General features: G+C 44.6%; 1 protein-coding gene across 1 annotated transcript in view; it reads right to left on the bottom strand.

Moving 5' to 3' along the window:
- Positions 1–25,889, bottom strand: part of GALNT18 (polypeptide N-acetylgalactosaminyltransferase 18) — a 505,691-nt gene extending 479,802 nt beyond the window's left edge. The window contains exon 1 of the mRNA XM_073604079.1: positions 25,564–25,889. Coding sequence (XP_073460180.1) covers positions 25,564–25,789 — 226 coding nt within the window. The 5' untranslated portion in view covers positions 25,790–25,889. The remainder of the gene's footprint in view (positions 1–25,563) is intronic.
- Between the last annotated feature and the right edge of the window lie 209 nt (positions 25,890–26,098).

Below are 26,098 nucleotides of genomic sequence, written 5' to 3'. Positions count from 1 at the left end.
CCTTCAATTCCTGTCTTATAGCCAAAACAGGAAGTGAGGGAATCCCTGGCAGTCACCAGAACTAGTATCCCCATTGGAAGATTTCCTTTCTCTTCCTGTTCTGGTAACAACCCACAATTAGGGAGTTTTTCTTTCACTTTTACTGTCAGCGATATCAGTAAATAGGAAAAATAGAGAAGGGGAATCTCCCAGACACACAGATAGCAAAAAACATTGACAGATATTCCAATCTCTCGCTATTCTATCCAAAAATATAAAGAAAATAATAGACTATAAAAAAAATTAAAAAGGAAAAAAATTGCCTGTAGATGTACTGATTACAGAGCTGCACTGATTTGTGTATTTCATATCTATCTGGAGGCGGGCTTTGAAATTAAAAGCCGGCCATAGATGGATCGAATCCCGGTTGGTTCAGCAGGTCTGAAGTAAAGCGGTTTGGCTGGACTGAAGTAAAACGATCGACATCAAAGAAGACCACGCAATGCACACACGCAGAGAGTTTGAACAGCGCGCAGCAGCCACTACATAGTGAGCTGGAACCAGGAGAAGATGCAGTGCGTTATTACAAAATAGGCAGAGTAGGCACCAGCCTATGGGCCCCAGGACAACGGATAAAAAAAATAATAATTTGATCTTAAACGAAAAATGACAATTAAAGCTTTCTTAAATTGTTTTCAAAAAAAGAAAAAAAAAAAAAAAAAAATCAACTCAAAGAAACGAAAAATTTACAATAAAGACTCTACAGAGAAAATCCTGTATTCATGTACCCAATAAAAACTTAAAGCCCATAAACCACAGATATCAGGATCACATTACAGTTTGTCAATTAAAAGGTCATCTTCTTTCAGCTGCCAGTTTGTAGAACATTTTGGTGCAACCTCCGTCTGGGTAATGTACAATACTGATGGTCATCTCTATCTAGTGGCCGTTATGCACACGACTTCAATGTTATCCCACTAGAGGGCGCACTAGAAACCTCCAGAAACCTGCCAAGTGGAGCCACAAGGTTTCCGCTTCCTAGAGGGGCCTTCCACAGAGTTTAATCTGGAACGGACTTGTCCACGCGCACAGCTTGAGCTGCCCAAAGCAGCTGCTAGGGGGCACAATTTTATTAGCCTCTAGGGGCAGCATTGTCCATGTATCTGTATCCTAGGTCAACCTTCAATGCCTTTGATCATCTGTAGCAGGACATTCAATCAATCATCTTTTCGGCTATGGTCCCTTTCAAGTTTGCATTATAGCAACAGACGGTCCGGAGCCTGACCTGAGAAACGACAGACCGCCCCCCAGGAAAGCAAATGCTTGGTTGTATCAACCAGAAAGAAACTCAAACCTTTACATTAGACCATGTTGCCTTCCAACAGGGAGCCCCAAGGTTTCTGCTGCCTAGAGGGGCCTCCACAGAGTTTAATCTGGAACAGATTGTCCACGCGCACAGATTGAGCTGCCTAAAGCAGCCGCTAAGGGGTGCAATATAGGGAAATTTAGCCCATCCTTCAACCAGAAAACGGTATGGAGGCAATGCTTTTTCTGAAGAAGACCCAAAAAACAGTTGCATCTGGAATGGAAGAAGAACTTTCACCATTTCCTGTGGAAGAGCTCTGGTATGTACTATCCATTCAATGTAGAATTACATCGGGGGGTTTTCTGAAAGCCTATTGGAAAAGGTGAAAGAGGACAAACTCATCAAGGAGAGTTTATTGTGTTATTTATAAATTTTCTGATTACCGATTCCAGAAATATACAAAGATTGTATAACCTTCAGGTTTGTCAATATGAATAGCGCCTTTGAACTTCCCACAGCATTCAATAAAGAATGTTACAGCATGAAAAGTATATCCACCCATCCATCAAGATCTCAATCCCAATATGAGATCCATAGGAATATTACATATACACAGTGCCTTGAAAAAGTATTCATACCCCTTGAAATTTTCCACATTTCGTCATGTTACAACTAGAAGCGTAAATGTATTTTATTGGGATTTTATGTGATAGACCAACACAAAGTGACACATAATTGTGAAGTGGAAGGAAAATGATAAATGGTTTTCAACCTTTTTTAAAAATATGTGAAAAGTGTGGGGGGCATTTGTATTCAGCCCCCTTTACTCTGATACCCCTAACTAAAATCTAGAGGAACCAATTGCCTTCAGAAGTCACCTAATTAGTAAAGAGAGACCCCTGTGTGTAATTTCATCTCAGTATAAATACAGCTGTTCTGTGAAGCCCTCAGAGGTTTGTTAGAGAACCTTAGTGAACAAACAGCATCATGAATGCCAAGGAACACACAGGTCAGGGATAAAGTTGTGGAGAAGCATAAACCAGGGTTAGGTTATAAAAGAAAATATCCCAAGCTTTGAACATCTTACGGAGCTCTGTTCAATCCATCATCCGAAAATGGAAAAAGTATGGCACAACTGCAAACCTACCAAGACATGGCCGTCCGCCTAAACTGACCGGCCGGGCAAGGAGAACATTCATCAGAGAGGAGCTGCAGAGATCCACAGCTCAGGTGGGAGAATCTGTCCACAGGACAACTATTAGTTGTGTTCTCCACAAATCTGACCTTTATGGAAGAGTGACAAGAAGAAAGACATTGGTGAAAGAAGAAATCCTGTCTGCAGTTTGCGAGAAGCCATGTGGGGGACACACATAGGTGTGCCTGGGCACACCCTAATCACTACATATGGTGCAGAATCCCCCTACTGCCCAGGCTTCCCCCCTGTGTTGCCCCCACCTGCCCTGCAGTGCTGCTGGCTTCCCTCCTCCCTGCTTCTGTGGGGGATGTTTCAGGATAAAGAGTGGGGGAAGGGGCCAGTAAATATGTCATTTTCCAGCCTCTTCCTTTTCTCAATGAACACAGTGAACACATTCACTCACTGTGTTCATTCATAACTGAAGCATAGTAAACTGTTTACTATGCTTCAGATGGTGAATGAACATGAAGCCGCTCAGCGCAGAGCACTTCCCAATCATTCACTGTCCAGTGCAGCCGAGACTGCAGAGACACTGCGCACACCTATGGGGACACAGCAAACATGTGGAAGAAGGTGCTCTGGTCAGATGAGACCAAAATTGAACTTTTTGGCCTAAATACAAAACTCCATGTGTGGTGGAAAACTAACACTGCACATCATCCTGAACACACCATCCCCACTGTGAAACATGGTGGTGGCAGCATTATGTTGTGGGGATGCTTTTTTTCAGCAGGGACAGGGAAGCTGGTCAGAGTTGATGGGAAGATGGATGGAGCCAAATACAGGACAATCTTAGAAGAAAACCTGTTGGAGTCTACAAAAGACATGAGACTGGGGCGGAGGATCACCTTCCAGCAGGACAACGACCCGAAACATACAGCCAGATCTACAATGGAATGGTTTAGATCAAAGCATATTCGTGTGTTAGAATGGCCCAGTCACAGTCCAGACCTAAATCCAATTGAGAATCTGTGACAAGACTTGCTGTTCACAGACGCTCTCCATCCAATCTGACAGAGCTTGAGATATTTTGCAGAGAAGAATGGGCAAAAATGTCCTCTCTAGATGTGCAAAGCTGGTAGAGACATCCCCAAAAAGACTTGCAGCTGTAATTGCAGTGAAAGGAGGTTCTACAAAGTATTGACTCCGGGGGGCTGAATACAAATGCACACCACACCTTTTTTTTTTTTTTTACAAATAAATATGTGAAATTTAATTACGTACCACTTTGTGTTGGTCTATCACAAAATCCCAATAAAACACATTTACGTTTTTTGGCTGTAACATGACAAAAATGTGGAAAATTTCAAGGGGTATGAATACTTTTACAAGGCACTGTAGCTCAAGCAATCATCTATACTCATTGCCTGGCATTAGATAACGATTCATTGCACTGGGCATACGGGACCAGACGCTGTGCTGAGCAGTTCCACATCCTTGGCCGCATTCCTTCAGGAAATCAAAGCACGGTGGACTTTCATAGCATATAGAACAAGATCAGATCACAGAAAGGGTGCAAACCGCTCAGGACAAGACCACAAAAAGGCTGGAGAAGAGAATACATCATCCAGACCAAGCCAGAGAATTTCAAAGAGCATGTAAAACAAAGGAGGTAAAGACGAGCAATCGCCAGGACTCTTCACATTCTAACACCTGCTGATCATTAACCAAAGCAAGCATGACAAAAGGTGTTATACTTAAAGTGGAATTCCAGGCAAAAATGGACATTTAAATGAATAGCCCATTTAAATAAAAATAATAAACCCAGCTTTTGTTGCAGCATTCACAGCTTAAATCCAGAGATTTCCCCCCCCCCCCCCCAGGAAATTTTTTCTGCCACTAGATGTCCTCAACCTGATGGTCAGCATCATTTAACCCACTTCCTGGACCCGCCCCCCAGCCTGTGACTGGACAGCGATAGGAGAAACAGCACAGTGATGAGCTCATCTCTCTGCTCTCTCTCTCTCCTCCTGTCAGCCTATTCCTTGTTGGTACATGGGCTGGTTAGCTCTTTGTGCTGCTTCTTTTTCTCACTCCAGCCCCGCTGCGCGGGGATTTAAAAAGGTCGATACCAGGTCACAGTTAGGTAATAGCACTGCTTGCTTTCAAAAAATATATTTAATGATTTATGAATGATTATGATGGGGGGGGGGGGGGGGGGGGGCAGACGGGCATTTACCCCCCTGGACCAGAGATTCCCTTGCTGTAGATCTGAATGCCTAACCAATGTAATCATGAAGACAGCAGAGGGCTAGGCTGGAGGGCAGATGGGCATTTTCCACCTTGGGCCAGAGATTCCCCTTCTGCGGATCTGAATGCCTAGCCAATGCCATTTTGAAGGCAAGGGGGCACTAATCTGGAGGGCAGAGGGGAATTTACCCCCTCCGCCAGTACTAATAAGATATATTGGCCTAGTGGTCCTGAGTGGAGATACTTCACCGTTAAGATAATGATCAGAGAAATAGCCAATCATTCTAAATCATTGAAGTGCATTTTTTTTTTACCAAAAAATTGCGTTCGAAAGACCGCTGCGCAAATACAGTGCGGCATAATATATTGCAACGACCGCCATTTTATTCTCTAGGGTCCCTGCTGAAAAATATATATATATATATATAATGTTTGGGAGTCCTAAGTAAATTTTTAGCAAAAAAAAAAAATACTGATTTTAATTTCTAAGCATCGAGTGTCAGAAAAAGGCTTAGACATGAAGGGGTTAAACTGACCTGATTTGCAGACTGAAGTTCATTCCTTTGATCTGTAAATGAACAGAAAGATACAATGTTTCTTTTTATCTCTCTTTCAGCACTGATGTTGTTGATAAACATCACTGGCTGTTTTTTTTTTTTGTTTTGTTTTGGATAGCTGTGAGCAGGGAACTGATCTGCACTTGTTGCATGAATCATGGAAATGCCAGATTAAGATCGTGGGGGGGTTTGAATAGAGATCGTGATTTTTTTTAACGATTAATAGTTCTACTCCACACCTATTCTTTCTGGGCAGGGAGGGATTTCATTGTCAAATTACCAAATTAACAGCACCGCACATACAGCAGGTGCTTTGCTATGCGTTATGGCAATGTGCGTTGCGGCACCTGTGATTGGGTACTCAGAAGGGAGCGGCACCACTGTGCAGGAATAAAAAAATAAATAAAATAAAAAATTAGACTGAAGATCCCGCTCAGCTGTCATTCATTTCTCCTCTCCTGATATTCCACAATCCCATTTAGCAGAAAGCCTCCCCGTCCCAGCCGTCTCCCTCTCCCCTCCGCAGCAGCATCATTCTCCACAATTACAACCACCCAGCGCAAATATTGTACCAGCGAGCAAAATATAATTACCACATGTTAAGCGGAGTGACAGTTACCCCGCAACAGCCACACAAAAAGACCAATTATTACCCAGAGACAAAGTACAAGCGTTCATCAGAACAGATACGGTGAACGTGAGACACGGAATCCCCCCCAATAGATTAACCACCTCATGTCTGGCCAGTCAATCCCCCTCCTCCCCACTCCACCTCCCTTCCTTCTTGTTGAGCACCCAAAATTTCCCCAAAGCAGAGGTTCTTGGAGTAGATTTAGATGTGGATCCTCTTCCTCTGAAGCACGTTCCGCATTCAAATCGCGCTTCAGAATTGATTGACTGGTAGTGAGGAGGTGACGCGACGTGACGCTTCCTCACCGCCTGTTTTAACCCCATTTCTCCCAACAAACGCAACTCAACTGAGTGCATTGCATGCGGTTGTGGGGCGTTTGCAGCATTTCCCTGTTCGCATGAATGTGTCGCGTGGGGGGGGGGGGGGGGGGCTTGCCACCAGACGATCGCTTCATGGTCGGCATATAAAAACACTCCTGTGCCTCTCAGATAAAAAAAAAGATCACATCCGATTTTCCACAACACACATTGGGGCGCGGGCCTGGGCAAAGCACAACTATCCCGCAGTTTTCATGCCGGCTAGCCACTCTTTCCTGTAGACCTCTGTGAGGTCCTGCGGTTTTGGTGCGGTTTCAGAAAGCGCATCAAAACTCCTACATGATGCATCTTTGGTGCGCTTTCTGAAACTGCACCAAAACAGCAAGGCATCATAGAAGTCTATGGGAGAGTGCAGATAACCCACAGGTAAGCTGCGCTTCGACATACAAAAACGGTACACAATTGTCGGCCAATAAACACGAACGTAGTGACGTAACTACGAGGGATTTCAGCTCTTGAGCGCCACCCTTTGGGCGCCTTCTGCTAATGTCGTGTTTGGTGAGCATTGATTCCGAGCATGCGTGTTTGTACTTTGGACTTTTGTGTGACGGACTTGTGTACAGACGAGACGAAAATCTGACAACAGACCGTTGTCCGTGGAAAATCTCCTAGTCTGCCATCCAACATTTGTTGGCGGAAAGTTGGACAACAATTGTCTGATGGAGCGTACGAACGGTCGGATTTTAGGCAATCTGTCATCACACAATCCCCTGCCGAGGCTTTAGGCTGGGTTAGCACCTGAGCATAGAAGAAGCTTGCGTTCCTGCTTGTGGGGTTTTTTTTTTTTTTTTTTGTGCATTTTGTAGCGTTTCTGCTCATCGCACAGCCCATTCACTTTGCATCATACGCCCCAAAGAAGCTCCTTTCTTGGAACCGAGTGTTGCGCGTTTTGGGGCATTATGTTGTAAAGCGCTGCGTAAACTGTCCGCGCTATATAAATCTATAATAATAATAATAATAATAATAATAAATTTGTAGCACGTTTGCCATGTGACAAAATGCTGCTATCCACATTTGGGGAGCTATTAACAATTAATGGCACCGCAAGCATGCCTTGCGTTAGTAGCGCGTTTCTGAAATACGTGGTAAAAACACGCATTTTCAGTGCGCTGTCACGCCTTAGGCCCTGCTCACACTTGCAGATTTAAAATTGCTGAAATTCTGGCCACGGTTCCAAACCGAAGCAAAACCCGCAACGCACGTTTGGATGCCAATATGCTTAATGCCCCCGAACGCGATCTGATTTTGCTGCGATTGCCCGCACAGCAATCATTGCATGACGCGCGTTTAAAAACCACGCAAAGCTTGTCCCCTAAAAAGGAGCAGGAGATTCTTCTGGGTGACAAATATGCATAGGGCAGCCCACTGAAAAGAATGGGCTGTTGTATGCGTGACATGCGGTAACGTGTGTAAACCACGATTTAGAAATCCCAAGCCGGTGCCCTGATTCCCGCTATGCGATATCCAGTGGCGGCTGGTGCTCCATCGGGAGGGATCGGTCGCTCCAGCCCCCCACCACACACAGAACCCAATCACTCAAGCCAGCCGCCACACACCATACCCACCCACCCAGTCGCCGGCTCGCTTGCCCTCTGGGCCAGATTAGGGGGCAGACGCATGGCCTGGGGGGGGGGGTGCGCCCCTATGTCCCCAATGGCGATATCTGCATTGGGCCTCAGAGGGGAGACACTTGGCCGCAATTTTGCCCATGGTTCTAAACCTAAGCAAAACACTCAACACACGTTTGGTGAAAATATCCTTAATGGCACCCCAAAAAACTCCATTGAAATCCATGCGTCCGGCGCACTGCATGTAGATTGGGGGCCTGGATTAGGGTGGGGGGGCAGCACCCGTGCACCCCTAATGAGCGGCCGCCACTGGTGATATCTGAACTAGGCCTCAGAGAGGAGACGGGTCGATGATGTTTGATGACTTTCGTTTCACAAAACTTACATTTTATTTTAGGACAGCCGAGATCATAGATTGATACAATAAAAGGGAGGGAAAAAAAAAAAAAAACAGTGAGAGAAATAATTAAAAAATAATTTTTTTTTTTTTTTAATGTATTTATTATTATTTTATATTTTTTTTACAATGACTAGGAAGGTCACTGATTGCTCCTGACCATTGGCATAGGACTGGAGCTGTCAGAGGGAGCCTCAGGAGCACACACACCTACAGATACAAAGCAAGCAATGCCCAAAACACACCCACGCCATCAGATATTCCCCAATTTTACTATCTGATGTCCACAATGATTCATTCAGACATCACGGCGGGTCAGGAAGACCACACCTTCAACATACCAGATAATGTGTTCCAATCACCCCGCGCCGCCATACACAAAGGAACATTATTACTAATTCACAGATCGAGATCTTCAGCGGTACGGAGCAACGTGCCAACATGCAAGAGGCTCACACCCTGCCATCAAAGGACGGCAATGGATACTGTTGGGAGGACCGGCCCTTTAAATATATAACCTTTACTATTGATGGTCCCAATGCTGACCCCTTTCTGGAAATGCTCCTTGTCCTGTCTATGCTGATAATTGCATAGCTTCTTACATTTAAGTAGGCCACAGGTTATGCGATTTTATTTCCTGCAACCCTGCAGGAAAGAAAATGTCTTGATTTCCCCCCCCCCCCCCCATCAGCCAGTCAGTGCTGATAGCTCAATCCCTCCGTGGAGCCATTGTGTTCTCCCCATGGGGGGGGTGCCATCCAGGCCAGGAAAAAACACAATGATTATTGCTAGCAGCTATAGCCACTGGCGATAATCGCATGCTAAATATCTGACATGCTGGTTGTACCAAAGTCGATCGATGAATTTACTTGCAATCAGCCTGCCCATAGATGGATCAAATCTTGGCCGGTCCCCTGCTGAACCGGCCAAGATTTGACCCATCTATAGCCAGCGTTAGGCCCACAGACCTGGGACCAAGTATGCATTTTCTGATTGGATGAATTGGAAATTGTGATGTCACTACCCTGCCTCTCCATCTCATCCAATCAGAGAATGCTTCGCATTCATTGTGAAAAAATCAAGCCGCTCAGTGAACGATGCGCGTGCCAAGCGAGCGACTACCTGTGGTCACTATGCAGCAGGGGGACTCAGAAGACAGCGGCGTTCACTGTAGTAGCGTGGACTACTACAATGGTTCCTCCGTAGTCCCACAGGGATGGAATATGCATCCTTACAAAAGTAAATATACAAAAAAAATCCATACCTGGAATTCAGATTTAAGAATAGTTCTAAAGGCTTTCTCTGTCAATACAGATATAAAAACCTGGAAGGGGTTCTAACTCCTTCCCCTATCCAAGACTAGAAAAAAAATATTTTGCTAGATCCCATCTAATAGCTGTCAATCCAAGTGCCAGTCAATCCTCTGTGGTGATCCACTATGCAGAGGATGCTGGCATCTTTGGTGCTCATCCAAGCACAGTATGTAATCGGAGATGGAAGGATGGAAGGATGGAAGGATGCCGCACTCCTGACAGCCTGTGTATAAGTTCAAGTGCAGCATTAGCCTAGGCTCCACCAAGGACGAGCCAGTGACGCGTTTTTCCCCACCCACAGCACTCTGTAACCAGGGCGAAACGCGTCAAGGGCCATTGCCTGGGAGGAACTTAGGCTGAGGCCACTCTTCACTTGAACTCATACACAGGCTGTCAGGAGTGCGGCATCCTTCCATCTCACATTCCAATATTTTGCTAGAGTTTCACTTTAATATCAGAATACAGAACTCCTTCTTAATGGAAGGCAGAGGGACCAGGCCAGAGGGAAGGCGTGGGATCAGACGTGCGGTGATCCAGGAATAAATGCTGCAGCAACAAGCCGGTGACCCAGCTGCCGCCAGTTGCTAGGAGGATTAGATGCCAACAATCTGCTATATAGATAAGAAGGTTAGCGAAGCGATTATGGAGCGATGAACATAACACATTCAGAGATGGAGCGCGCTGCAAAAATGCCGACCCTCAGTATGATACGACTTAAAGGCTTGGAAAGCCTCTGTAGGACCTGAGGCAGGCTGGACAGCAATGTACACAGAATCCGTATCAGTGCAAACTGCGAAGCCTATGGAAAAGGGAATGGAAAGAGCGATATCTCCGGGTGCAATGGACTCCAAACACACTTCTAATATATAGAGAACACTGGAAGAAAGACTACGTCCGGTGCAAGAGCTGTCCAGACAAAAGTTTATTGTACAAAAGTGAGTACACCCCTCACATTTTTGTAAATCTTTTCTTCTATCTTTTCATGTGACAACACTGAAGAAATGACACTTTGCTACAATGTAAAGTAGTGAGTGTACAGCTTGTATAACAGTGTAAATTTGCTGTCCCCTCAAAATAACTCAACACACAGCCATTAATCTCTAAACCGCTGGCAACAAAAGTGAGTACACCCCTAAGTGAAAATGTCCAAATTGGGCCCAATTAGCCATTTTCCCTCCCCGGTGTCATGTGACTCGTTAGTGTTACAAGGTCTCAGGTGTGAATGGGGAGCAGGTGTGTTAAATTTGGTGTTATCACTCTCACTCTCTCATACTGGTCACTGGAAGTACAACATGGCACCTCATGGTAAAGAACTCTCTGAGGATCTGAAAAAAAGAATTGTTGCTCTACATAAAGATGGCCTAGGCTATAAGAAGATTGCCAAGACCCTGAAACTGAGCTGCAGCATGATGGAGAAGACCATACAGCGGTATAACAGGACAGGTTCCACTCAGAACAGGCCTCGCCATGGTCCACCAAAGAAGTTGAGGTCACGTGCTCAGCGTCATATCCAGAGGTTGTCTTTGGGAAATAGACGTATGAGTGCTGCCAGCATTGCTGCAGAGGTTGAAGGGGTGGGGGGTCAGCCTGTCAGTGCTCAGACCATACGCTACACACTGCATCAAATTGGTCTGCATGGCTGTCATCCCAGAAGGAAGCCTCTTCTAAAGATGATGCACAAGAAAGCCCGCAGTTTGCTGAAGACAAGCAGACTAAGGACATGGATTACTGGAACCATGTCTTGTGGTCTGATGAGACCAAGATAAACTTATTTGGTTCAGATGGTGACAAGCGTGTGTGGCGGCAACCAGGTGAGGAGTACAAAGACAAGTGTGTCTTGTCTACAGTCAAGCATGGTGGTGGGAGTGTCATGGTCTGGGGCTACATGAGTGCTGCTGGTCCTGGGGAGCTACAGTTCATTGAGGGAACCATGAATGCCAACATGTACTGTGACATACTGAAGCAGAGCATGATCCCCTCCCTTCAGAGGCTGGGCCGCAGGGCAGTATTCCAACATGATAACGACCCCAAACACACCTCCAAGATGACCATTGCCTTGCTAAAGAAGCTGATGGACTGGCCAAGCATGTCTCCAGACCTAAACCCTATTGATCATCTGTGGGACATTCTCAAACGGAAGGTGGAGGAGCGCAAGGTCTCTAACATCCACCAGCTCCGTGATGTCGTCATGGAAGAGTGGAAGAGGACTCCAGTGGTAACCTGTGAAGCTCTGGTGACCTCCATGCCCAAGAGGGTTAAGGCAGTGCTGGAAATTAATGGAGGCCACACAAAATATTGACACTTTGAGCCCAATTTGGACATTTTCTCTTAGGGGTGTACTCACTTTTGTTGCCAGCGATTTAGACATTAATGGCTGTGTGTTGAGTTATTTTGAGGGGACAGAAAATTTACACTGTTATACAAGCTGTACACTCACTACTTTACATTGTAGCAAAGTGTCATATATACCACACACAGGGGTTGTTCCAGTCATAATCCAGTCCTTACATTTACACAGCTCTGCCACACAGCACAGTCCTAAAGACCTGATTTGTTTTTTTCTGCTGCAGCTGTCCCCATTTCAAGGGGCATTCTTCCCAATGGTGACCACCAATGTAAGGGGCATTCTTCCCAATGGTGACCACCAATGTAAGGGGCATTCTTCCCAATGGTGACCACCAATGTAAGGGGCATTCTTCCCAATGGTGACCACCAATGTAAAGGGCATTCTTCCCAATGACCACCAATGTAAGGAACATTCATCCAATAATCACCAAATTTAAGAGGCCCATTCTTCACTGACCACCAATCTAAGGGGTTCCTTCTCCTATTGACACCAATGATGGGGAACTATTCCTCCCTGTGACAACAATGATAAGGGGCATTTCCTCCCAATAATGAGGAGCGATTCCTCCAACTGATGCCAACAATCAGGCACTATTATTCTCACTAACAGCAAAGATGGGGCACCATTCCTTCCTCCTGAAAACGTGACCTGTTGGGGCGCCTTGAGGACTGGAGTTGAGAAACACTGCTCTAGAACATAGGTTGGATTTGCTCTGCTCCATGCTCTAGAACATAGGTTGGATTTGCTCTGCTCCATGCTCTAGAACATAGGTTGGATTTGCTCTGCTCCATGCTCTAGAACATAGGTTGGATTTGCTCTGCTCCATGCTCTAGAACAGGGGTCTTCAAACTGCGGCCCTCCAGGGGTTCAGGAACTACAATTTCCATCATGCCTAGTCATGTCTGTGAATGTCAGAGTTTTACAATGCCTCATGGGATGTGTAGTTCTGCAACAGCTGGAGGGCTGTAGTTTGAGGATCCCTGCTCTAGAACATACGTTGGTTTTGCTCTGCTCCATGCTCTAGAACATACGTTGGATTTGAAGACCTGTTGATACAATGTAGCATCATCTTCTCATATGCCATATAACACATACAGGGCCCGGCTCATATCACTATTGTGGAAAAGGTTCTTTATTTACTGAAGAGTGACAGTTGTTTACGTCAGTTATTTTCAGAGACCAATGAAGCTTGAAAAGAACTGTCACATAACTACAAATAAAGATGGTTATCATTGTGTAAAGCTTTATGAGTTGAGCCCACAGTATAGGAGATTGTACAATATATAGTAAGCTGTATAAGGATCATTCCACCCAGAATATGAGTTAGAAGATGCCGGTTATCCAAACATCCCACCCCTATAGTCCAATCCCCCCGCCTGGGAGCCTCACTCCTCCAGCAGCAGTCGGAGTCTATTTTCTCCTTTTCTCATGCTAGAACTCTGTACTATTAGGTAAAAAGAAGAATGACATAAAATAAATGAAAATGTTCAAAATCCAACAGAAGCAATTCATAATGACAGATGTAGGTGGGCAGACATATCAGGTGCTGGGGATCCTGAGAGATAAGAGGGGGGGGTGACTCAGTCAGCCGGCATCTTAAACATCGGCTCAGAGTGGTATACAGGCATGTGGGTGGTGCAGGTTTGGTGACACTTTTCTGCACAAAGTAAGGTTGTTTCTGCAGGCTGATCTCCAGTGCAATATGTGCCGGGCGATACAGAGATGTGTCCCGGGCGATACAGAGATGTGTCCCGGGCGATACAGAGATGTGTCCCGGGCGATACAGAGATGTGTCCCGGGCGATACAGAGATGTGTCCCGGGCGATACAGAGATGTGTCCCGGGCGATACAGAGATGTGTCCCGGGCGATACAGAGATGTGTCCCGGGCGATACAGAGATGTGTCCCGGGCGATACAGAGATGTGTCCCGGGCGATACAGAGATGTGGGCCGGGCGATACAGAGATGTGTCCCGGGCGATACAGAGATGTGTCCCGGGCGATACAGAGATGTGTCCCGGGCGATACAGAGATGTGTCCCGGGCGATACAGAGATGTGTCCCGGGCGATACAGAGATGTGTCCCGGGCGATACAGAGATGTGTCCCGGGCGATACAGAGATGTGTCCCGAGCGATACAGAGATGTGGGCCGGGCGATACAGAGATGTGTCCCGGGCGATACAGAGATGTGTCCCGAGCGATACAGAGATGTGTCCCGAGCGATACAGAGATGTGGGCCGGGCGATACAGAGATGTGTCCCGGGCGATACAGAGATGTGTCCTGGGCGATACAGAGATGTGGGCCGGGTGATACAGAGATGTGGGCCGGGCGATACAGAGATGTGTCCCGGGCGATACAGAGCTGGGCCGGGTGATACAGAGATGTGGGCCGGGCGATACAGAGATGGGCCGGGCGATACAGAGATGTGTCCCGGGCGATACAGAGATGTGTCCCGGGCGATACAGAGCTGGGCCGGGTGATACAGAGATGTGGGCCGGGCGATACAGAGATGGGCCGGGCGATACAGAGATGTGTCCCGGGCGATACAGAGATGTGTCCCGGGTGATACAGAGATGTGTCGGGTGATACAGAGATGTGCCGGGTGATACAGAGATGTGCCGGGTGATACAGAGATGTGCCAGGCAATACAAGAGGTGGGTACATCATATGAGATGGGAGGTGCAATGCTACTTTCACACCATAAGATGCTTCCCACCACTACCCATCAATTACAATCATTTATCCCTCCCTGGTGAATAAAATTTTAACTTCGTTGCACATCTCCAAAGGAATGAACCAATACGTACTATTACTATCAACATACATACATACATACATACATACATATATATCTCAATTACTTTTTTTTTTTTGTCAAGCTTTAGTGAAAGTCTACAAAAAGCCAGACAGTGCAGCACACAGGCAGGTGATTGTATGGTTCAGGTAGAGGAAAGGTTTAATACACAGGTACTCAGCCCACCTGGGATATATACACATTGCACTGTTAGTTATTTATATATATATATGCACACACAGGTAAACATTTTAGGGTTCCTATATGTTATACAGAGTGGTGCCGTGTAATATAGAGGTATACAATCTAGTACTTAGATTTGTATAGAATTGGCTCTTCAGCCAACATGCCGGGTAACACGTCTATTACAAACAAGTTTAATACAGAGATAATGAACTTGGTATTTGCTGGGATGTCCCGTGATCCTCCCAGAGCCGTATACATATATAATGTGACTAATCAATAGCTTGGCTCTGTATACAGCATTCTATATGTAATCTATAGCTTGGCTCTTTATATACAGATTCTATAAGTATACAGTAAATATATATATAGTTTTATATACAGGTATGTAGTCCGATATATGGAACCTATACCCTGGTTCTCTATACAGGTATACAGTATATATTATTATTCAGAATTTATATAGCGCCAACATTTTTCACAGCACTTTACAATATAAAAGGGGTCAGTACAGTTACAATAAAATACAAGAGGATTACGAGGGAATATATGGAATCTATAATAGGATTCTCTATATAGGTGTACTGTATATAATATACAATATACCGGTTCTCTATATAGGTATACATTATTCTACATGTAATCTATAGCTTGGCTCCATATATAGGTAATCAGTATAATTATGGAATCTATAGGTTGGCTCTCTGTACAGATATACTGTATTCTATATAGAGATTCGACTGATTGGCACTTTCTATAGATATACAATATTATACATGGAATACAAAGCTTCTCTCTCGAGAGAGATAGATATATATATATATATATATTCAACACTATATATGAAATCAATGGCTTCAGTTCTACACACAGGTATACAGTATTACTCAGTATATGGATTCTGTCGCTTGACTCTTTCTATATACAGTATTATATATGGAATAAGCACTGCGCATTATAGATGTTTACTGATAACCCCACATGGTCCAGACTCTACATCCCTCATGGTGTAATATACAGGTATATAATACACCATACAGGTGTATAGAGAGGCATGGAGTGTATTATACAGAGGCTCCCAGTCATGTGATAGGAGACACTATGAGATGTCATTCCCCATCACCTCTCTAATCCTCCCAGTGTAATATACAGGTGTAGTGGGAAGTCCATGGTGTAATATACAGGTGTACTGGGAAGTCCATGGTGTAATATACAGGTGTAGTGGGAAGTCCATGGTGTAATATACAGGTGTACAGGGAAGTCCATGGTGTAATATACAGGTGTACAGGGAGGTCCATGGTGTAATATACAGGTGTAGTGGGAAGTCCATGGTGTAATATACAGGTGTACTGGGAAGTCCATGGTGTAATATACAGGTGTAGTGGGAAGTCCATGATGTAATATACAGGTGTAGTGGGAAGTCCATGGTGTAATATACAGGTGTACTGGGAAGTCCATGGTGTAATATACAGGTGTAGTGGGAAGTCCATGGTGTAATATACAGGTGTACAGGGAAGTCCATGGTGTAATATACAGGTGTACAGGGAGGTCCATGGTGTAATATACAGGTGTAGTGGGAAGTCCATGGTGTAATATACAGGTGTACTGGGAAGTCCATGGTGTAATATACAGGTGTAGTGGGAAGTCCATGATGTAATATACAGGTGTAGTGGGAAGTCCATGGTGTAATATACAGGTGTACTGGGAAGTCCATGGTGTAATATACAGGTGTAGTGGGAAGTCCATGGTGTAATATACAGGTGTACAGGGAAGTCCATGGTGTAATATACAGGTGTACAGGGAGGTCCATGGTGTAATATACAGGTGTACAGGGAAGTCCATGGTGTAATATACAGGTGTACAGGGAGGTCCATGGTGTAATATACAGGTGTACTGGGCAGTCCATGGTGTAATATACAGGTGTACAGGGAAGTCCATGGTGTAATATACAGGTGTACAGGGAGGTCCATGGTGTAATATACAGGTGTACAGGGAAGTCCATGGTGTAATATACAGGTGTACAGGGAAGTCCATGGTGTAATATACAGGTGTACAGGGAAGTCCATGGTGTAATATACAGGTGTACAGGGAAGTCCATGGTGTAATATACAGGTGTACAGGGAAGTCCATGGTGTAATATACAGGTGTACAGGGAGGTCCATGGTGTAATATACAGGTGTACTGGGCAGTCCATGGTGTAATATACAGGTGTACAGGGAGGTCCATGGTGTAATATACAGGTGTACTGGGAAGTCCATGGTGTAATATACAGGTGTACAGGGAAGTCCATGGTGTAATATACAGGTGTACAGGAAGTCCATGGTGTAATATACAGGTGTACAGGAAGTCCATGGTGTAATATACAGGTGTACAGGGAGGTCCATGGTGTAATATACAGGTGTACTGGGCAGTCCATGGTGTAATATACAGGTGTACTGGGCAGTCCATGGTGTAATATACAGGTGTACTGGGCAGTCCATGGTGTAATATACAGGTGTACAGGGAGGTCCATGGTGTAATATACAGGTGTACTGGGCAGTCCATGGTGTAATATACAGGTGTACAGGGAAGTCCATGGTGTAATATACAGGTGTACAGGGAGGTCCATGGTGTAATATACAGGTGTACTGGGCAGTCCATGGTGTAATATACAGGTGTACAGGGAAGTCCATGGTGTAATATACAGGTGTACAGGGAGGTCCATGGTGTAATATACAGGTGTACAGGGAAGTCCATGGTGTAATATACAGGTGTACAGGGAAGTCCATGGTGTAATATACAGGTGTACTGGGAAGTCCATGGTGTAATATACAGGTGTACAGGGAAGTCCATGGTGTAATATACAGGTGTACTGGGAAGTCCATGGTGTAATATACAGGTGTACAGGGAGGTCCATGGTGTAATATACAGGTGTACAGGGAAGTCCATGGTGTAATATACAGGTGTACAGGGAGGTCCATGGTGTAATATACAGGTGTACAGGGAAGTCCATGGTGTAATATACAGGTGTACAGGGAAGTCCATGGTGTAATATACAGGTGTACAGGGAGGTCCATGGTGTAATATACAGGTGTACAGGGAAGTCCATGGTGTAATATACAGGTGTACAGGGAAGTCCATGGTGTAATATACAGGTGTACAGGGAGGTCCATGGTGTAATATACAGGTGTACTGGGCGGTCCATGGTGTAATATACAGGTGTACTGGGAAGTCCATGGTGTAATATACAGGTGTACAGGGAGGTCCATGGTGTAATATACAGGTGTACAGGGAAGTCCATGGTGTAATATACAGGTGTACTGGGAAGTCCATGGTGTAATATACAGGTGTACTGGGAAGTCCATGGTGTAATATACAGGTGTACTGGGAAGTCCATGGTGTAATATACAGGTGTACAGGGAAGTCCATGGTGTAATATACAGGTGTACAGGGAAGTCCATGGTGTAATATACAGGTGTACTGGGAAGTCCATGGTGTAATATACAGGTGTACTGGGAAGTCCATGGTGTAATATACAGGTGTACTGGGAAGTCCATGGTGTAATATACAGGTGTACAGGGAAGTCCATGGTGTAATATACAGGTGTACAGGGAAGTCCATGGTGTAATATACAGGTGTAAAGGGAGGTCCATGGTGTAATATACAGGTGTACTGGGCAGTCCATGGTGTAATATACAGGTGTACTGGGCAGTCCATGGATTAATATACAGGTGTACAGGGAAGTCCATGGTGTAATATACAGGTGTACAGGGAGGTCCATGGTGTAATATACAGGTGTACTGGGAAGTCCATGGTGTAATATACAGGTGTACAGGGAAGTCCATGGTGTAATATACAGGTGTACAGGAAGGTCCATGGTGTAATATACAGGTGTACAGGAAGGTCCATGGTGTAATATACAGGTGTACAGGGAAGTCCATGGTGTAATATACAGGTGTACAGGGAAGTCCATGGTGTAATATACAGGTGTACAGGGAGGTCCATGGTGTAATATACAGGTGTACAGGGAAGTCCATGGTGTAATATACAGGTGTACAGGGAAGTCCATGGTGTAATATACAGGTGTACAGGGAGGTCCATGGTGTAATATACAGGTGTACAGGGAAGTCCATGGTGTAATATACAGGTGTACTGGGAAGTCCATGGTGTAATATACAGGTGTACAGGGAAGTCCATGGTGTAATATACAGGTGTACAGGGAAGTCCATGGTGTAATATACAGGTGTACTGGGCAGTCCATGGTGTAATATACAGGTGTACTGGGCAGTCCATGGTGTAATATACAGGTGTACAGGGAAGTCCATGGTGTAATATACAGGTGTACAGGGAGGTCCATGGTGTAATATACAGGTGTACAGGGAAGTCCATGGTGTAATATACAGGTGTACTGGGAAGTCCATGGTGTAATATACAGGTGTACTGGGAAGTCCATGGTGTAATATACAGGTGTACTGGGAAGTCCATGGTGTAATATACAGGTGTACAGGGAAGTCCATGGTGTAATATACAGGTGTACTGGGAAGTCCATGGTGTAATATACAGGTGTACAGGGAAGTCCATGATGTAATATACAGGTGTACAGGGAAGTCCATGGTGTAATATACAGGTGTACTGGGAAGTCCATGGTGTAATATACAGGTGTACTGGGAAGTCCATGGTGTAATATACAGGTGTACAGGGAGGTCCATGGTGTAATATACAGGTGTACAGGGAAGTCCATGGTGTAATATACAGGTGTACAGGGAGGTCCATGGTGTAATATACAGGTGTACAGGGAAGTCCATGGTGTAATATACAGGTGTACAGGGAAGTCCATGGTGTAATATACAGGTGTACAGGGAGGTCCATGGTGTAATATACAGGTGTACAGGGAAGTCCATGGTGTAATATACAGGTGTACTGGGAAGTCCATGGTGTAATATACAGGTGTACAGGGAAGTCCATGGTGTAATATACAGGTGTACAGGGAAGTCCATGGTGTAATATACAGGTGTACTGGGCAGTCCATGGTGTAATATACAGGTGTACTGGGAAGTCCATGGTGTAATATACAGGTGTACAGGGAAGTCCATGGTGTAATATACAGGTGTACAGGGAGGTCCATGGTGTAATATACAGGTGTACAGGGAAGTCCATGGTGTAATATACAGGTGTACTGGGAAGTCCATGGTGTAATATACAGGTGTACAGGGAGGTCCATGGTGTAATATACAGGTGTACTGGGCAGTCCATGGTGTAATATACAGGTGTACTGGGCAGTCCATGGTGTAATATACAGGTGTACTGGGCAGTCCATGGTGTAATATACAGGTGTACAGGGAAGTCCATGGTGTAATATACAGGTGTACTGGGAAGTCCATGGTGTAATATACAGGTGTACTGGGAAGTCCATGGTGTAATATACAGGTGTACTGGGAAGTCCATGGTGTAATATACAGGTGTACAGGGAAGTCCATGGTGTAATATACAGGTGTACAGGGAAGTCCATGGTGTAATATACAGGTGTACAGGGAGGTCCATGGTGTAATATACAGGTGTACTGGGCAGTCCATGGTGTAATATACAGGTGTACTGGGCAGTCCATGGATTAATATACAGGTGTACAGGGAAGTCCATGGTGTAATATACAGGTGTACAGGGAGGTCCATGGTGTAATATACAGGTGTACTGGGAAGTCCATGGTGTAATATACAGGTGTACAGGGAAGTCCATGGTGTAATATACAGGTGTACAGGAAGGTCCATGGTGTAATATACAGGTGTACAGGGAAGTCCATGGTGTAATATACAGGTGTACAGGGAAGTCCATGGTGTAATATACAGGTGTACAGGGAAGTCCATGGTGTAATATACAGGTGTACAGGGAAGTCCATGGTGTAATATACAGGTGTACAGGGAGGTCCATGGTGTAATATACAGGTGTACAGGGAAGTCCATGGTGTAATATACAGGTGTACAGGGAAGTCCATGGTGTAATATACAGGTGTACAGGGAGGTCCATGGTGTAATATACAGGTGTACAGGGAAGTCCATGGTGTAATATACAGGTGTACTGGGAAGTCCATGGTGTAATATACAGGTGTACAGGGAAGTCCATGGTGTAATATACAGGTGTACAGGGAAGTCCATGGTGTAATATACAGGTGTACTGGGCAGTCCATGGTGTAATATACAGGTGTACTGGGCAGTCCATGGTGTAATATACAGGTGTACAGGGAAGTCCATGGTGTAATATACAGGTGTACAGGGAGGTCCATGGTGTAATATACAGGTGTACAGGGAAGTCCATGGTGTAATATACAGGTGTACTGGGAAGTCCATGGTGTAATATACAGGTGTACTGGGAAGTCCATGGTGTAATATACAGGTGTACTGGGAAGTCCATGGTGTAATATACAGGTGTACTGGGAAGTCCATGGTGTAATATACAGGTGTACAGGGAAGTCCATGATGTAATATACAGGTGTACAGGGAAGTCCATGGTGTAATATACAGGTGTACAGGGAAGTCCATGGTGTAATATACAGGTGTACAGGGAGGTCCATGGTGTAATATACAGGTGTACAGGGAAGTCCATGGTGTAATATACAGGTGTACAGGGAAGTCCATGGTGTAATATACAGGTGTACAGGGAGGTCCATGGTGTAATATACAGGTGTACAGGGAGGTCCATGGTGTAATATACAGGTGTACAGGGAGGTCCATGGTGTAATATACAGGTGTACTGGGCAGTCCATGGTGTAATATACAGGTGTACTGGGCAGTCCATGGTGTAATATACAGGTGTACAGGGAAGTCCATGGTGTAATATACAGGTGTACAGGGAGGTCCATGGTGTAATATACAGGTGTACAGGGAGGTCCATGGTGTAATATACAGGTGTACAGGGAAGTCCATGGTGTAATATACAGGTGTACAGGGAAGTCCATGGTGTAATATACAGGTGTACAGGGAAGTCCATGGTGTAATATACAGGTGTACAGGGAAGTCCATGGTGTAATATACAGGTGTACAGGGAAGTCCATGGTGTAATATACAGGTGTACAGGGAGGTCCATGGTGTAATATACAGGTGTACAGGGAAGTCCATGGTGTAATATACAGGTGTACAGGGAAGTCCATGGTGTAATATACAGGTGTACAGGGAAGTCCATGGTGTAATATACAGGTGTACAGGGAAGTCCATGGTGTAATATACAGGTGTACTGGGCAGTCCATGGTGTAATATACAGGTGTACAGGGAGGTCCATGGTGTAATATACAGGTGTACTGGGCAGTCCATGGTGTAATATACAGGTGTACTGGGCAGTCCATGGTGTAATATACAGGTGTACAGGGAAGTCCATGGTGTAATATACAGGTGTACTGGGCAGTCCATGGTGTAATATACAGGTGTACAGGGAAGTCCATGGTGTAATATACAGGTGTACTGGGAAGTCCATGGTGTAATATACAGGTGTACTGGGCAGTCCATGGTGTAATATACAGGTGTACAGGGAAGTCCATGGTGTAATATACAGGTGTACAGGGAAGTCCATGGTGTAATATACAGGTGTACAGGGACATCCATGGTGTAATATACAGGCTGTGCTCTCTCCTGCATCTCTAATCATTGGGGGGATGTATACAGATTTACAGGGAAGTATTCTGTGCAATACACAGATGTAGATGTATACAGGCAGTAATAAACAGGTATACAGTGGTCTATATGAGTACACATTGTAATGGACAGGTATACAGTGTAATAGCCAAGTATGCAGTGTAATACATATACAGGGAGGGAGTGATAGACAGGTACGAAGTAACAACCAGATATGCAGGGTTATAGATAGGTATGAAGTGTAATATACAGGTACACATGGTGTCAGACAAACATGAAGTGTAAACATGATGTTGTAAGTGTATCTGTCATAGAGAGGTATGTAATGTCATAAACAGGTACACATGGCATAGTAGAGAGGTATGTAGTGTTATAGACAGGTACACATGGCATAGTAGAGAGGTATGTAGTGTTATAGACAGGTACACATGGCATAGTAGAGAGGTATGTAGTGTTATAGACAGGTACACATGGCATAGTAGAGAGGTAAGTAGTGTTATAGACAGGTACACATGGCATAGTAGAGAGGTAAGTAGTGTTATAGACAGGTACACATGGCATAGTAGAGAGGTAAGTAGTGTTATAGACAGGTACACATGGCATAGTAGAGAGGTATATATTGTTATAGATAGATACACATGGCTTCACAGAGAGGTATGCAGTGTTACAGACGGGAACATATGGTGTAATAACCAGGTATTCTCTGTATGGAATAGGGTGGGGTACCTGATATATGCTGGTTGTAGTAGTATATAGTGTTATAGACAGGTACACATGGTGTGAAGTGGAATCTCCAGCTGTAGTACAGAGTTGAGTACACTGTATGTGCTGGTTGATGACACAAGAGGTATGCAGAGTAATAACAATGCACTCTTGGTGTGGTGTGGACTGCAGTGTCATACCTTGTATGTGCTGGTTGTATAAGGTGTGTATAGTGGTATAGACAGGTACACACGGTGTGAAGTATTATAAACAGGTACACACGGTGTGAAGTATTATAGACAGTGTTGTACTTTGTATGTGTTGGTAGTACTGGTATAAGCAGGTACACACAGCGTGAAGTGTGATAAACCATGCACTCTCAGCGTTTTACCTTGTACATTCTGGTTGATAACACGAGAAATATGAAGTATTATAAACATGCACGCTCGGTATGGGGGTCATACCTTGTATGTGCTGGTTGTATTGGTGGTATGTAGGTATAGACATGCGCGCTCAGTGTGGAGCAGAGTTCAGTGTAGTACCTTGTATATGCTGATTATATTAGTAGTATGTAGTGGTATAGACAGGTATTCTCAGTGTGGTACCTTGTATATACTGGTTGTATGTAGTGGTATAGACAGGTACACATGGTGTAAAGTATTATAGACATGTACGGTTGGTACGGAGCGGGTCGTACCTTGCATGTGTTGGTTGTACTGGTATAAACAGGTACACACAGTGTGAATTGTAATAACCATGCACTCTCGGTGTTGTACCTTGTATGTGCTGCTTGATGACACATGAGAGGTATGAAGTATTATAGACATGTACGCTCAGTATGGAGCAGAGTTCAATGTAGTATCTTGTATATGCTGATTATATTAGTGGTATGTAGAAGTATAAACAGGTATTCTCGGTGTGGTACCTTGTTGTATGTAGAGGTATAGACAGGTATTCTCGGTGTAGTACATTGTTGTATATAGTGGTATAGACAGGTATTCTCGGTGTAGTACATTGTTGTATGTAGTGGTATAGACAGGTATTCTCGGTGTGGTACATTGTTGTATATAGTGGTATAGACAGGTATTCTCGGTGTAGTACATTGTTGTATGTAGTGGTATAGACAGGTATTCTCGGTGTGGTACATTGTTGTATATAGTGGTATAGACAGGTATTCTTGGTGTAGTACATTGTTGTATGTAGTGGTATAGACAGGTATTCTCGGTGTGGTATATTGTTGTATATAGTGGTATAGACAGGTATTCTCGGTGTAGTACATTGTTGTATGTAGAGGTATAGACAGGTATTCTCGGTGTGGTACGTTGTTGTACGTAGTGGTATAGACAGGTATTCTTGGTGTGGTACATTGTTGTATATAGTGGTATAGACAGGTATTCTCGGTGTAGTACATTGTTGTATGTAGTGGTATAGACAGGTATTCTCGGTGTAGTACATTGTTGTATGTAGTGGTATAGACAGGTATTCTCGGTGTAGTACATTGTTGTATGTAGAGGTATAGACAGGTATTCTCGGTGGTGTACATTGTTGTATATAGTGGTATAGACAGGTATTCTCGGTGTAGTACATTGTTGTATGTAGTGGTATAGACAGGTATTCTCGGTGGTGTACATTGTTGTATGTAGTGGTATAGACAGGTATTCTCGGTGGTGTACATTGTTGTATGTGTTGGTATAGACAGGTATTCTCGGTGTAGTACATTGTTGTATGTGTTGGTATAGACAGGTATTCTCGGTGTAGTACATTGTTGTATGTAGTGGTATAGACAGGTATTCTCGGTGTAGTACATTGTTGTATGTGTTGGTATAGACAGGTATTCTCGGTGTAGTACATTGTTGTATGTGTTGGTATAGACAGGTATTCTTGGTGTAGTACATTGTTGTATGTGTTGGTATAGACAGGTATTCTCGGTGGTGTACATTGTTGTATGTAGTGGTATAGACAGGTATTCTCGGTGGTGTACATTGTTGTATGTGTTGGTATAGACAGGTATTCTCGGTGTAGTACATTGTTGTATGTAGTGGTATAGACAGGTATTCTCGGTGTAGTACATTGTTGTATGTGTTGGTATAGACAGGTATTCTCGGTGTAGTACATTGTTGTATGTGTTGGTATAGACAGGTATTCTTGGTGTAGTACATTGTTGTATGTGTTGGTATAGACAGGTATTCTTGGTGTAGTACATTGTTGTATGTGTTGGTATAGACAGGTATTCTGGGTGTAGTACATTGTTGTATGTGTTGGTATAGACAGGTATTCTCGGTGTAGTACATTGTTGTATGTGTTGGTATAGACAGGTATTCTCGGTGTAGTACATTGTACACACTGGTTGTATGTAGTGATATAGACAGATGGTGTTTAGTATTATAGACATGTACGGTCGGTCGGTCGGTCGGTAGCGGGTCGTACCTTGTATGTGTTGGTTGATGACACTCTCCAGGCGCTCCAGCCTCTCTATGATGCGGAGGGTGTCCCCCTTGTCCTCGGGCTCCAGTTTGGTGCTGTCTGGGGTGACATAGAGACCGGCCATGTAGTTGGTCACCCATCCCACATAGAGCAGGCACAGGATGTTACTCATCCCGCTCAGGATCACACAGGTGGACACCAGCGGTTTGGTTTTCCTGGTACACACCATCCTCAGCTTCCTCCATAGAGCCGGGCAACCCCGCCACCCACTCCGCTCCTTCCGCCGCTTCTCATCGCACTGAGCGGACAGACACAGAGCACAGCGCGCCGCACCGAACCCACACAGGGGAGCGACCAATCCCACTGCGAGCCCACTCACCAACCACCAATCAGAGAGGGAGAGGGGCGGGGCCGTCCGAGAGACTCAACCTGCTCTTCTCCCCTCACACATTCCACAGCGCGGAGTGGAGAAGAGATACAATGTATCCGAATATCCCCTTCACTATATACAATGTATCCGAATATCCCCTTCACTATA

Source organism: Aquarana catesbeiana, linkage group LG11 (genome assembly GCF_042186555.1).
Source record: "Aquarana catesbeiana isolate 2022-GZ linkage group LG11, ASM4218655v1, whole genome shotgun sequence".
NCBI lineage: Eukaryota > Metazoa > Chordata > Amphibia > Anura > Ranidae > Aquarana > Aquarana catesbeiana.
This window is presented reverse-complemented; position numbering and strand designations above follow the sequence as displayed.